Source organism: Podarcis pityusensis (genome assembly GCF_964106645.2).
Source record: "Podarcis pityusensis genome assembly, chromosome: 16".
NCBI classification, from domain to species: domain Eukaryota; kingdom Metazoa; phylum Chordata; class Lepidosauria; order Squamata; family Lacertidae; genus Podarcis; species Podarcis pityusensis.
In genome coordinates, this window is record NC_138041.1 from 8,956,196 (window position 1) to 8,971,000 (window position 14,805).

At 48.2% G+C, this 14,805-nt stretch overlaps 1 protein-coding gene and 1 long non-coding RNA gene across 2 annotated transcripts in view; one reads left to right on the forward strand and one right to left on the reverse strand.

Moving 5' to 3' along the window:
- Positions 1 to 6,705, forward strand: part of CHRNB2 (cholinergic receptor nicotinic beta 2 subunit) — a 31,018-nt gene extending 24,313 nt beyond the window's left edge. The window contains exon 6 of the mRNA XM_080984693.1: positions 5,266 to 6,705. Within this exon, the coding sequence (XP_080840819.1) occupies positions 5,266 to 5,436 (171 nt within the window). The 3' untranslated portion in view covers positions 5,437 to 6,705. The remainder of the gene's footprint in view (positions 1 to 5,265) is intronic.
- Positions 1 to 14,508, reverse strand: part of LOC308465210 — a 113,269-nt gene extending 98,761 nt beyond the window's left edge. Inside the window, exon 1 of the long non-coding RNA XR_013980355.1 lies at positions 14,359 to 14,508. This is a non-coding gene — a long non-coding RNA (uncharacterized lncRNA). The remainder of the gene's footprint in view (positions 1 to 14,358) is intronic.
- Between the last annotated feature and the right edge of the window lie 297 nt (positions 14,509 to 14,805).

Below are 14,805 nucleotides of genomic sequence, written 5' to 3' on the forward strand. Positions count from 1 at the left end.
CTTTCCCCACCATATCTCGAATCATCACCTCCTGAAACATGATGCACTGTTTGATTGGGGGTTTTTTTTAGAAAAAGGCTGTGGCAATTTCCCATCCCTTGGATGTTTCCTGGGGGAGACACAACTCTTCCTTGCTTCTTCCCCATCTCCCTGCCGCCTCTCCTTTGCCAAGCCATGAGTCAGAATACCCTGTCCTTTCCTGACCTGTTCCCCACCTCCGAGTGCAGGGCAGCTGTGTTCTCCAACTGAGACACCGGCGAGCTCCAGAATCAATATTTCCCTTCTGCTCGGCTGCATCCCTGTGCTGAAGGCGCATGAAAAATTCATGTGCAGTGAGATATGGATGTAAGGGAGGGAGAGACCGAGAGAGAGAAGTCGGGGGAAACAGACTTATATTTCTTGGAGGTCTGCTGCTTTGCTGGTGGAATAATAATAATAATAATAATAATAATAATAATACAGTGGTACCTCAGGTTACATATGCTTCAGGTTACATACGCTTCAGGTTACAGACTCCGCTAACCCAGAAATAGTACCTCGGGTTAAGAACTTTGCTTCAGGATGAGAACAGAAATTGTGCTCCGGCGGTGCGGCGGCAGCAGGAGGCCCCATTAGCTAAAGTGGTGCTTCAGGTTAAGAACAGTTTCAGGTTAAGAACGAACCTCTGGAACGAATTAAATACTTAACCTTAGGTACCACTGTAATAATAATAATAATAATAATAATAATAATAATAATAATTTGTACACTGCCCATCTGACTGAGTTGCCCCAGCCACTCTGGGCAGCCTCCAACATACATAAAAACATAATAAAACATTACAAGGGGTGCTGGGGGTGTTTTGGGCATTTGTCCAAGTCCTTCCCCCATCCATCTGTGGCCAGAGAGCAATGGGTCAAAGGTAGCCCCCGCCAACGACGACTTCCTCACCAAAGCAAATTATCCATCTGATCTGGTAGCCTTGCCAGAAACTATTTGCAGAAGGAGATGCTCTATGCCCACTGGACCAGGGAGGTGTCAGGTATGAAGCAGTTGCCATAGGAACCGAGAGGAAGGGGAACCTGGAAGAGCAGCAGAGTGATGTCACTGCCCCAGGCTGCGCTCTGAGGCTGCAGGTTTGGGGCCAAGCCAGCTGAGCACTGATGGGGGGGGGGGAGGAGACCGGAGAGACTCTCCCTTCGTCACCCTCAGTCGAAGGCAGGAATGCTTCTGAATACCAGTTGCTGGAAACTACTGGAGGGACGCGGGTGGTGCTGTGGGTTAAACCACAGAGCCGAGGGCTTGCAGATCAGAAGGTCGGCGGTTCGAATCCCTGCAATGGGGTGAGCTCCCGTTGCTCGGTCCCTGCTCCTGCCAACCTAGCAGTTCGAAAGCACGTCAAAGTGCAAGTAGATAAATAGGTACCACTCTGGCGGCAAGGTAAATGGCGTTTCCGTGCGCTGCTCTGGTTCGCCAGAAGCGGCTTAGTCATGCTGGCCACATGACCCAGAAGCTGTGCGCCGGCTCCCTCAGCCAGTAAAGCAAGATGAGCACCGCAACCCCAGAGTCAGCCATGACTGGACCTAATGGCCGGGGTCCCTTTGCCTTTACCTTTACTGGAGGTGAGAGGGATGCAGGTGGTGCTGTGGTCTAAATCACAGAGCCTAGGGCTTGCCACCATTGCTCAGTCCCAGCTCCTGTCCACCTAGCAGTTCAAAAGCACGCCAAAGTGCAAGTAGATAAATAGGTACCACTCTGGCGGCAAGGTAAATGGCATTTCTGTGCGCTGCTCTGGTTTCGCCAGAAGCGGATTAGTCATGCTGGCCACATGACCCAGAAGCTGTACACCGGCTCCCTCGGCCAATAAAGCGAGATGAGCGCCACAACCCCAGAGTCAGGCACGACTGGACCTAATGGTCAGGGGTCCCTTTACCTTTACCTTATAGTGCAAAGGTAAAACTTAGATTTAGCACTCTGCCCAATTTTTGCCCTGCTCATCACTGGTGTGTGTGGCCCCCAGAATGCGGCCCTTAGGGAGAAAGAAGGCTCCCCATTCCTGAGCCAGCCTTTATGATTTGCATTTTACAAATTTCCATATAACCCACTTAATAGAATAAAACTCTCTAAGGCTTTAAAGACACTTTTGTGGGCAATGAGAAGTGAACAATAAGCAAATATTCCTTTTGGCACAAAGTTCCCAGCCTTCTTGCTTTTTCCTGGCAAAGGATTTGGGTCTCACCCTTGAGAACTGGCGTACTTCAAAAAATAAATCTTAAAAACCCCATGTAAACATGGGTCCATGAGAGATTGCACACTTAAATATAATTGGAAGCTGAGCTGGAGCTGAGGACGAGTATATCCTCTGTGTACTGTGTTTGAGACTCCCTCCCCATTCTCCCAGTACACGTATGGCCCATACAGAGAATTTAGAAGCCTTGGAAACCCAGCTTTCATTTAAAAGCATATCAGGGCTCTAGCCCTCATGAGAATGAAGATAAAATTGACCCAGAGCAGAAACCTGAAGGACTTTCCTGGTTTGCCAGCAAACCAGGCTTCAGATAGCCTTCAGGGAGCTGTCATTTCAGAGCCTAGGGCTTGCCGATCAGAAGGTTGGGGGTTCGAATCCCCGCCATGGGGTAAGCTCCCGTTGCTCAGTGCCTGCTCCTGCCAACCTAGCAGTTCGAAAGCACGTCAAAGTGCAAGTAGATAAATAGGTACTGATCTGGCGGGAAGATAAACGGCATTTCCGTGCGCTGCTCTGGTTCGCCAGAAGCGGCTTAGTCATGCTGGCCACATGACCCGGAAGCTGTACGCTGGCTCCCTCGGCCAATAAAGCGAGATGAGCGCCGCAACCCCAGAGTTGTCCGTGACTGGACCTAATGGTCAGGGGTCCCTTTATCTTTACCTAAAACAACTGTAAAGGGTGCAATCAACACAGGAAACTCTATTGTTGTTTTTCTTTAATGCTAACTTTACTATTCTGCTTTTCACCATCGGTTTGAAGGCAGTTTGCAAAATTAGCAAATGAAAGAAACTTCCTAAAACAAAAGCAGTAATTAAAACCAGCATTACAAAAAAAAAAAAAGAAGAAAGAAAGAAAGAGGAGGGGAACCCGAGCTGAAACCATTTTTAAAAGCAGGCTAAACAGTCTGCTCTTTAAAATATTTAAGCAGGTCTTGCCTCTCCCCAGGAACAGGTTCTGTGGGAGGAAGGGAAGGAGGCTAAAAATCACAAAAGGAGAATTAGCAACACACACCCCACTTAGGATTCTCTGGGGGTTGGGGAGGGGCATGCAACATTTGAAATTGTAAAAAAAACAAAACCCCACTAATAATTGTGGTGGCTGGTACTCATTGGGGCTGTTAGAGCAGCGGACCAAAAATAAAAGTAGTATAAGTAAGGTAAAGGGACCCCTGACCATTAGGTCCAGTCACAGACGACTCTGGGGTTGCAGCACTCATCTCGCTTTATTGGCCGAGGGAGCCGGCGTACAGCTTCTGGGTCATGTGGCCAGCATGACTAAGCCGCTTCTGGCGAACCAGAGCAGCGAATGGAAACGCCATTTACCTTCCCACAGGAGCGATACCTATTTATCTACTTGCACTTTGATGTGCTTTCGAACTGCTAGGCTGGCAGAAGCAGGGACCGAGCAACGGGAGCTCACACCATCGCGGGGATTCGAACCGCCGACCTTCTGATCGGCAAGTCCTAGGCTCTGTGGTTTAACCCACAGCGCCACCCGCATCCCTAAAAAAGTAGTATAGACACCAACAATTGGGAAACACTGGCCTGCAGGTGCTCTGATTGGAGAACAGCCTTTGCGAAAGGTGGTCATGGACTTTGAAGGCACTCGAACTCAGGACAAAAGGGAGAAATGTGCCAAGAGGAAGGCACATTTGGCAAACCCTCACTGTGATGAACTCTCACCCGGGAACCTATGTCCCCACTGTGGAAGGATGTGTGCGTCCAGAATTGGCCTTCACAGTCACTTATGGACTCACTGTTAAAACCGTGTTTATGGAAGACAATCTTACTCAGCTATGAGTGATCGCCAAAGAAGAAGAAAGAAGAAGATCAACAGCAGGTGGCGCCAGAGCCGATGGCAGGCAAGGCCAATTGCTTCTGCTCTTCCTTCCTGCTCTGTTCTACAAGGGCAAAACTGAGACCCAAGAGGAGAAAACTAACAGCCTGGGCTATCCATCGGACTGGCTGTAAGGAAGCAGGAAGGGGCCTGACCAGGAGTGTGGTGGCAAATTCAGAAGTGCAGGGTCCCTTCAAGATAGTCACAGAAATGGCCCCTCATACACCCCTAAGATTAGACAGCGATCATATAATTACAGTGGTACCTCGGGTTAAGTACTTAATTCTTTCCGGAGGTCCGTTCTTAACCTGAAACTGTTCTTAACCTGAAGCACCACTGTAGCAAATGGGGCCTCCTGCTGCCCCTGCACCGCCGGAGCACGATTTCTGTTCTCATCCTGAAGCAAAGTTCTTAACCTGAAGCACTATTTCTGGGTTAGCGGAGTCTGTAACCTGAAGCGTATGTAACCCAAAGTACCACTGTATACAATTATGCAATAACCCTGGGCAACCGGGGGGGGGCAATGGGTGGATCTTTGCACCGCGGCACTGCATATGCTTAAGACAGCCCAGATTGGGCTTTTTGTGGAGTGTGTGTGTTTTGTTTTGTTTTGTTTTGTTTTGTTTTGTTTTGTTTTGTTTTGTTTTACCTTACCTTACCTTACCTTACCTTACCTTACCTTACCTTACCTTACCTTACCTTACCTTGGGACGCGGGTGGCACTGTGGGTTAAACCACAGAGCCTAGGACTTGCCGATCAGAAGGTCGGCGGTTCGAATCCCCACGACGGGGTGAGCTCCCGTTGCTCGGTCCCTGCTTCTGCCAACCTAGCAGTTCGAAAGCATGAACTGCAAGTAGATAAATAGGTACCGCTCCGGCGGGAAGGTAAACGGCGTTTCCGTGCGCTGCTCTGGTTCGCCAGAAGCGGCTTAGTCATGCTGGCCACATGACCCAGAAGCTGTACTCCGGCTCCCTTGGCCAATAAAGCAAGATGAGCGCCGCAACCCCAGAGTCAGTCACGACTGGACCTAATGGTCAGGGGTCCCTTTACCTTTCACCTTACCTTACCTTACCTTACCTAGATCTGGCACCCGTTTGGTCGGAAGCAGGCCCCACAAGCGGGCCCACACACAACAGGTGCTTGCCAAGCCAAAACGGGTTCCAGCTGACAGGTGCTAACTTCCGTATCCTTGCCCTTTCCCCAGGTGAGCGAGGACTGGAAGTACGTTGCCATGGTGATCGACCGCCTCTTCCTGTGGATCTTCGTCTTCGTCTGCGTCTTTGGCACCATCGGCATGTTCCTGCAGCCTCTCTTCCAGAACTATGCCACCAACTCCCTCTTGCAGATCAACCACGGTGGTTCCGGCTCCAAGTAGCATCTGCGCTCGCCCTTCTCCTTGGCCAACCTGTTCGGAGTGAGCGGAGAGAGGCGGGCCAAGGAAGATTAAAGAGAGAGGGAGGGAGGAGGGAGGGAGATGGAGCGGGACAGAGAGACACCCTACCCGATCTCTACTTTTACGGACGCCGGCCTGAGGTGCGCTCAATATGGGATTGTGGGCCCTTTCCCCTGCTGTCTGCCATTGCCCCGGCTCAAGCTTCAGTACTGAGAACAGAGCCTTGCTTGCAGAGAAGTGGGCCAAAGCCAAACGACAATACTGGAATAGGTTGGTTTCTTCCGGGCTGCCAGGATGATATGGTAGCTCAACAGTAGAGCACCTGCTTTGCATGCGGAAGGTCGTAGGTTCAATCCCCGGCTTCCCCACTTAAAAAAAAAAGAGGTGGTGGTGGTGGAAAAGGTTGCAGCAGCGTCAGGCCTGGCTGTCTGATCTGCTTATTTTAGGCAGCTTCCTCCATTCCCATTGATCAGAGGTGTCAGTTCCAAGCAGCCAGGAGGAGTCAGTTCCTTCCAAGTGGCTGAGGTAAGATGTCAAGTTCCTGGACGGCTGTCAGGATGTGTTATGGGGCACAGGGGGCGGCGAGGGTGAGGGTCTTGCAGCCTCGAGGGCATTTTGGATACGGACTACAACTTTCTCCCTGCCCCCCACCCCATACCCCCTGGCTCGTGCCAATTACGGGGAACCAGCTCCCAACTCAGGGAAAAAATAATCATCATCTATGTGTCTATATATAATTAAATATCCACATCTACACCCTCCATCTCTGAGGAGCAGCTGCAGATTGGAAGGCCACCCTGGGGCGCAACCCTCGGCGGGGAGAGGTGTGGGGTGGGGAGAGCTTGGCAGAAAAAAAGGACATTTCGCAGGGGGTCTCCTAGGACCACCCGTGAGATTTGACCAATACATCCACAAGGTCAGGTGGCAACCCTGCGCGAAGAAGGGACTCTCGGGATCTCTCAGGACAGAATGATGCCAGGACCAGCTCTCCCTACAATATGTGTGTGTGTGGCCAGAGGAGATGGAGCGTGGACTGGTGCTCCAGCCACCCAGGGTCCGGTTCAGGCGGGGTCTTCCACTCTGGGCCATCACCAGCAGCCTCGGTAGAGAGACCCGTGTCCCCTCACAGAGCCATTGGGTGTGTCTTCCTGGCCCTGTCCTCCTCTGCTCCTGAAAAGCCAAACGCTGACACCGCAATACCAATAAAATAGGTCACATAGATGGGAGAGATTCCTTCTTTCGGTTCAGCTGTGTGCGAGTGGTTGTTTTTTAAGCGTATTTCAAGGTTGCGGGCAGGTGAAGTCCCCTATCCTGCAGGTTAATAATAATAATAATTTATTATTTGTACCCCGCCCATCTCACAGCTGTCAACTTTCAGATTTGAAAATAAGGAATCAGCAGTCTCGAAAATAAGGGATCAGCAGCCTCACCTGTCTACGGGACAGGTCTACGGGATATCTAACAATCTGGGATAGCAGCGGGAAGCAGCGGGAAATGGCGCTGGAATAAGGGAATTCCCAGCAAAAAAAGGAAAGGTTGATAGCTGTGGCCCATCTGGCTGGGTTTCCCCAGCCACTCTGGGCGGCTTCTAACAAAAGATTAAAAATACATTAAAATGTCAGACATTAAAAACTTCCCTAAAGAGGGCTGCCTTCAGATGTCTTCTAAACTGTGAAGGCCAAACCAACATCCTGTTTAATCTACAGATAATAGTAATAAGGGCTACCTCTAAAGGTGACCCGGAAACTACAACTAATCCAGAATACGGCAGCTAGACTGGTGACTGGGAGCGGCCACCGAGACCACATAACACCGGTCCTGAAAGACCTACACTGGCTCCCAGTATGTTTCCGAGCACAATTCAAAATGTTGGTGCTGACCTTTAAGGCCCTAAATGGCCTCGGCCCAGTAAACCCAAAGGAGCGTCTCCACCTCCATCATTCTGCCCGGACACTGAGGTCCAGCGCCGAGGGCCTTCTGGCGGTTCCCTCGCTGCGAGAAGCGAAGGTACAGGGAACCAGGCAGAGGGGCTTCTCGGTAGTGGCGCCCGCCCTGTGGAACGCCCTCCCATCAGATGTCAAGGAAATAAACAACTATTTGATTTTTAGAAGACATCTGATGGCAGCCCTGTTTAGGGAAGTTTTTAATGTTTGATGTTTTATCGTGTTTTTAATATTCTTTTGGGAGCTGCCCAGAGTGGCTGGGGAAACCTAGCCAAATGGGTGGGGTATGAATGAATGAATAAATTTATTATTATTACCCCACCCATCTCTCTGGGTTTCCCAGTCTGATCCATTCAGCAACTTCCCCCCCACTGCTGTCCTGCAAACCAAAATATGCTGAACTCTCTCCTGTTCTTTCTGAGTCTCCGGCTGCTGCACTGCTCCCTTCCTTCCAGCTGGATCTGCACACATCATCCCCAAACACTTAACACGTGGCTGGCTCTGCCAAACTGCCTGGATGGTGTCCCGCTGCCCCCGCTTTTCATCCTCAAGACAAGGCAGAAAGAAGCTCTCTGCAGAAGCACAATCTCCTGGCTCCCTCTGAACCGCAGCAGATGGCAGACCGGCAGGACGGCTTTCCACTTCAGTTCCACCGGCTCACACACTCCACCTGGCACGGTGACCCAGCCGCAACCAGGCCGGCCGATCTCTTTAGCTGAGAGCAGAGAGACAGGGGCACAAGGCTCAGAGTAGCATAGCAGAAGCGCCAGCCTTTAGGAAGGGCGGCAGCAGAGCGATGGAGACCCTGTAGAAAGTCCCACCTTCGACCCCCAACATCTCCAGGCAGGGCTGGGGGGAAACCTCCCTGCCTGAAACCCTGGGGAGCTGCTGCCAGTCAGTGCAGACACCACTGATCTAGATGGGCCAGTGGTCTGCCTCAGTGTAAGGCAGCTTCCTCTGTTCAGCATTAGACACATGGACCCCAGGCGATGATAGCTCACCAACAGCAAACAAATAAATAAAATCTCTGTGTAGAAAGCAGTCTGCCTTTCAGGACCAGCTGCTGCCAGCAGAGGCAGGAAGAGGCCAGTTGCTCTCATGCCTCGCTTGTGGAAAACAGGATGTTGGGTTAGGATTCAGTAGGACTCTTCTCCCAACAACCGTGGAAGTGTAAGCCTACAAGAGATGTAAAGGTAAAGGGACCCCTGACCATTAGGTCCAGTCGTGACCTAATACAGCTTCCGGGTCATGTGGCCAGCATGACTAAGCCGCTTCTGGCGAACCAGAGCAGTGCACGGAAACACTGTTTGCCTTCCCGCCAGAGTGGTACCTATTTATCTACTTGCACTTTGACGTGATTTCGAACTGCTAGGTTGGCAGGAGCAGGGACCGAGCAACGGGAGCTCACCCCGTTACAGGGATTCAAACCGCCAACCTTCTGATCGGCAAGTCCTAGGCTCTGTGATTTAACCCACAGCGCCACCCGCGTCCCTACAAGAGGTGTAAACCACCTTTAAAAGCTGTAGGGAAAGATGTGGGCCCATTGACGATGAACCAAAAATCAAAGCACAATAGGTTTAAAGGTAAAAGGCAAAGGGCCCCCTGACCATAAGGTCCAGTCGTGGCCGACTCTGGGGTTGCGATGCTCATCTCACTTTATTGGCCGAGGGAGCCAGCGTACAGCTTCCGGGTCATGTGGCCAGCATGACTAAGCCGCTTCTGGCGAACCAGGGCAGCGCACAGAAACGCCGTTTATCTTCCCGCCGGAGCGGTACCTCTTTATCTACTTGCACTTTGACGTGCTTTCGAACTGCTAGGTTGGCAGGAGCTGGGACTGAGCAACGGGAGCTCACCTTGTCGTGGGGATTCGAACCGCCAACCTTCTGATCGGCAAGTCCTAGGCTCTGTGGTTTAACCCACAGCGCCACCCGCGTCCCTCACAATAGGTTTAACATGCAATATTTATCTTCAGGACGGGAAAACTTTTGCAGATTCAGGGCCTGCTCAGCAGCCTCCCAGGGTCCTCATCCCAGGGGCAAATGGGAAAAAGTCGGCAGGGCAGAGAACGCACAACTAGACTAGTTGCTACACAGACACACACTTCTCCCTCTCTTAGCTTTGTCTAGTCAAGCTAAAGTCATGATCAGCATTCAAAGGCATATCCCAGCCAGGCAAAAACACTCCTGCAAAGCTAGGACCTGTGAGGGGGTGTGGCTTGTTGAGCAAAGGGGTGTGGCCTCTTGAAAATTCCAAGGGCCAAATAAGAGGGCTGCGTTTAGCTCCAGGGCCTGATCCCACCCCCTTCCTCCATTTATACCTCCTGTCTTTCTGCGTGAGGTCGGCAAGGCTGCCGCTGCAAAAATTCTCTCTTTTTTTTGGAAAAGTTTTTATTATTAAAATAATTCAGCATTAATACACACATATTGCGAATATACAAACATACATTTCATACAATCCTTAAAAATGTTCAAACATACCTATACTCAATCCCACAGATAATTCCTTTTCCCATCACCATCCACCACCCCTCACCCCACCTTTGTGTTAGACTTCCAATCTACTCAATTGCAATTTCTTTCCACTTCTATTACTTTCTTTCACACACCTTTAACCTAATTTCATGCTTCTTTTTCTGTTACACATTGTTATCCATCTTATTTAGTATTTCAGCATTTAAAACGGAACTTGTTTATTCTAATAGGAGTTCTGATTTTTCAATATAGTTTTGCAAGTATCCTTTAAACACCTTCCAGTCCCTGTCTATCTTCTCTTCTGAGATCCTTCCAATTTCTCCCATTGTTTTGGATATATTGTAATATTCCAATAATTTGGCAAGCCACTCTGTTTTTGTCGGTATAATTTATACCTCCTATCTTTCTGCGTGAGGTCGGCAAGGCAGCCACACCATCAGACTATATTGAAAAGAATGATTTATGGTGATTTGATGAGTTTGGAGGTGGGGTGGGGGGAGAGACATAGATGTTTAAAAAATTGTGGGCAGGGGGGAGATGGAAGGGGAGAAAATTGTTGCGGGCTATTGTGGAAGGCCTGCACTGCATTTCGTAAAATGGAGGGAGAGAAGGTTATGGTGTAGCTTTCGGTTATCAGACCCCCCCTCCCCTCAACAATTCATTTGAAAAGTGCAGGTGTGTGGCAGGTGGCTATCTCCTTCATTTCCCCCTCTGTTCTGCAAATCAAAGCACAGGCTCATATTTTAATAACTGTGAGCCTTGCTTTCCTCATGGAACAGAGGGGTTTCTTTCCGTAAGCAAAGTCCTTTGAACGCCGGTGTAACATCCTGTCCGTTCAGCAGCATTCCAGCATCCAGCCTGCCTGTTTCTGTCTTTGGACCCAGGAGCAAAATCCTGGCTTCTACCAGCACCGTATTATGAAAATCGCAGGCTCCAGGCCGGGTTTATGCCAATCTCTGTTTTGATCATCCAAGCCTTGGTCAAAACGGCTTCAATCTCCGCCATCAGAAACAATAAATCTAAGGCAGAGATGCATGACAGATATTCTTTTTTTTTTAAATGATATTTATTGAGAATTTTAAGGTTACAAAGAAAAAAGAAGGAAAAAACAAGAGAAAGAGAAAAAGAAAAAGTAGATAAAAGTAACAATTAAACAATACAAATCAGTAAAAAACGAAGTCAAAAAGAAAAAACAAAACACACATCAAAATCATAAAGCAAAAATAAACAAAAAATTTAAAAACAAATCCAATATTCCCAGATCCTTAACTGTCATTAACTTATTTCATCGACCTCCTCACACCTCCCTTTTCTGTATTCTAGTTGTTATCTCAGCAAATCCTTTCCATCTTTCACAATATTCTGTCATTAAATTACCTTAATCTATTTTAACCTTATCTTACCATAAAAAACCCTAAAACTTAAAACTTAAATCTTATTTATACCAAATTCTCTTAACCACAACATATTCTTACATAATTCTTTTTAACATTTCTGCTAAACCCAAATAATTTCATTCCAACATTTTTCTAATACTCATTAATTTTACGATACTTTTCTAAATATATTTTAAAAACTTTCTTCCAATCTTCATCCATCGTCTCTTCTTCCTGGTCTCGGGTTTTGTCAGTCCTTTCTATCCCATCCATCTAGTCCATCAACCTGGTGACCTTATATCCGAGGCTCTTAAGTCTTTTCCATGTCCCTTCCGCAGGTCTGCTTCATGTTTATATCTGTACTTTACTTTGTCTTCTGCTCCTTTCACTCGGGGAGACTCCAGCTTGACAATATTTTTGTCCCTTCTTGACAAGTCAGCCCCTTTTCCATAGTCAACACTGAAATCCATGTGAAATTTAAAGGCATGTTTTCAAGGTCATTCCAAAGTTAAAGGCCCCCACAACTCCGAGCTCCTGCATGACAGATGTTCTTGACTGTTCTGCAGCCTCGCTGGGAACTACCTTAACAGTTGGGTTGCCATGTGTCCGGGAAAACCAGGACATGCCCTCCTTTTGGGGGCCAACATGCCCATCTGGGCAGATTTTTGCATTTTTAAGGAAATGTCTGGATTTGGAGGTTTTTTATTTGGGAATGGGGTAGGCTTCTTTTGTTTTTTGGGGGGTGGCGTGCACCTGCTTGCGAGGGCGCTATGTCCCAGCAGCAGAAGCGCTGCCGCGAAGTGAGGCTGTCGCGGCGAAGATCAGGTAGGAACTGGGGTCCTGTCTCTCTCTTTTTTTTAATATATATTTATTAAAGTTTTCACAATATTACATGAAAAAAGAAAAAATACAAAAAAACAATTAAAAACAATTCCATCTTTTCATCACTTATCTTTCATTTACTTGTTTCCCGGACCTCCTCATGCCTCCCTTTTTTGTATTCCAGTTCAATTTATTAGTTCAGCAATTCCTTTCCCTCCTTATTTTATCCTGATCTTTAATCTTAATATATTATAGCATTAAGTTTTTACCTATTAAAAATCCAATTTTTCCATATTCTTTTATACCATTACAGCTAGAAACCACTTAACTTCAATCCAACATCATTCTAACATTCATTAATTTTGCAATATTTCTGTAAATAGTCTTTAAATTTCTTCCAATCTTCTTCCACCGACTCTTCTCCCTGGTCTCGGATTCTGCCAGTCATTTCCGCCAATTCCATGTAGTCCATCATTTTCATCTGCCATTCTTCCAGTGTGGGTAGGTCTTGTGTCTTCCAATACTTTGCAATAAGTATTCTTGCTGCTGTTGTAGCATACATAAAGAAAGTTCTGTCCTTCTTTAACACCGATTGGCCGACTATGCCCAGGAGGAAGGCCTCTGGTTTCTTCAAGAAGGTATATTTAAATACCATTTTTAATTCATTATAAATCATCTCCCAGAAAACCTTAATCCTTGGGCACGTCCACCAAAGGTGAAAGAATGTACCTTCAGTTTCTTTGCATTTCCAACATTTGTTATCGGGCAAATGGTAGATTTTTGCAAGCTTGACTGGGGTCATGTACCACCTGTATATCATTTTCATAATATTCTCTCTTAAGGCATTACATGCCGTAAACTTCATACCTGGGGTCCTGTCTCCACTCAGGCCAGCAGCGGCGTGGGCTGAGGTTGTTCTGCACACTCACCTCTTTCTTTGGTCGGGCTGTCCACTTTTTTGCCCTTCAAGATATGGCAACCTACGTAACAGAGTCCACAGGCCAGGGCAGGGGTCAGCAAACTTTTTCAGCTGTGGGCCGGTCCACTGTCCCTCAGACCTTGTGGGGGGCTGTGTCAGCATCGCTCTTTGAGCCAGTGCCACTGACTGGGCTCAACCACTTCAGCCCCGACTGGGCCAGGCGAGCTGGGGTAGCACTTCCAGAGACCACCTTCTGCACAGGAACAGGTAAAAGTGCTGTGGACTCACAACTCAGAGCTGTGAGCACCAGATTCACTCCTGAAGACAGTTGTTGCACAGCAGAGTACAGCAGAGCATAAACCACTCGGAGAACAGCTCTGTAGAATAACTACTTTTATTCTATCTACAACTATCATACAAACTATATACAGAGCTAAATGGAGAAGCTGAACTGTGCTGCGTGTCTGCAGCTGCTCTTAGCAGCAACCTTATCTATACAGAGATAACACTCTCTCTCTCTAACACTCAGTCTCTCTCATTGATGTGAGGCTGGAGCGGAATAAGTAGTGAGCAGAAACCGCCCCCCTCCTCTCTGGAGAATCAGCAGAGAACATCAGCAGATTCTTAGAATGGGAGGGGTGAAATCTCCTCAGGCCGGACTATATTTTGAAGAAAAAAATGAACGAATTCCTATGCCCCACAAATAACCCAGAGATGCATTTTCAATAAAAGGACACATTCTACTCATGTAAAAACACCAGGCAGGCCCAACAAATAACCTAGAGATGCATTTTAAATAAAAGGACACATTCTATTCATGTAAAAACATGCTGATTCCCAGACCGTCCGCGGGCCGGATGAGAAGGCGATTGGGTCGGATCCGGACCCCGGGCCTTAGTTTGCCTACCCCTGGGCCAGGGCTTGGGAACTGTGAGAAAGCCCTCTTCACAGCCCCCAAAATATAAAACAGCAGCAGTCATCCAGATTATTACATTCACTCCCCCACTTTCTCTACCCCAAGGAGTTCAATGAGGGGTAGGTTAGGCTGACAGAAAGTGACTGGCCCATAGCCTCCCAGTGCACTTCATGGCTGAGTGGGGAATTCTTCCGGGTCCTAGCCTGACACCACTCTGGTGTGTCCCTAGTGTGTGTTACTACAAGGCATAAAGGTAATGGTAAAGGGACCCCTGACCATTAGGCCCAGTCGTGACCGACTCTGGGGTTGCGGCGCTCATCTCGCTTTATCGGCCAAGGGAGCCGATGTTTGCCCGCAGACAGTTTTTCCGGATCATGTGGCCAGCATGACTTAAGCCGCTTCTGGCGGACCAGAGCAGTGCACAGAAACGCCATTTACCTTCCCGCCAGAGCGGTACCTATTTATCTACTTGCACTTTGACGTGCTTTCAAACTGCTAGGTTGGCAGGAGCAGGGACCGAGCAACGGGAGCTCACCCCGTCGTGAGGATTCGAACCGCCAGCCTTCTGATCGGCAACTCCTAGGCTCTGTGGTTTAACCCACAGCGCCACCCGCGTCCACTACAAGGCATAGCTGTCAACTTTTCCCTTTTCTTGAGAGGAATCCTAATCGGAATAAGGGAATTTCCCTTTAAAAAAGGGAAACATTGACAGCTATGCTACAAGGTGTGTCCAGAAAAGTTCGGTGAATGGTCACAGAAATTGGACGGCAATAAATATTCGAACATACATGCCTTACTGGCGTTCAAAGCAGGTCCCCTCTGATACAATGCACTGTTGACGTTTGTAGAACTGCTGGAAACTTCTGGAGAAGTCCTCTTTTCGTACTGCTTTCAGTTCCCTCAT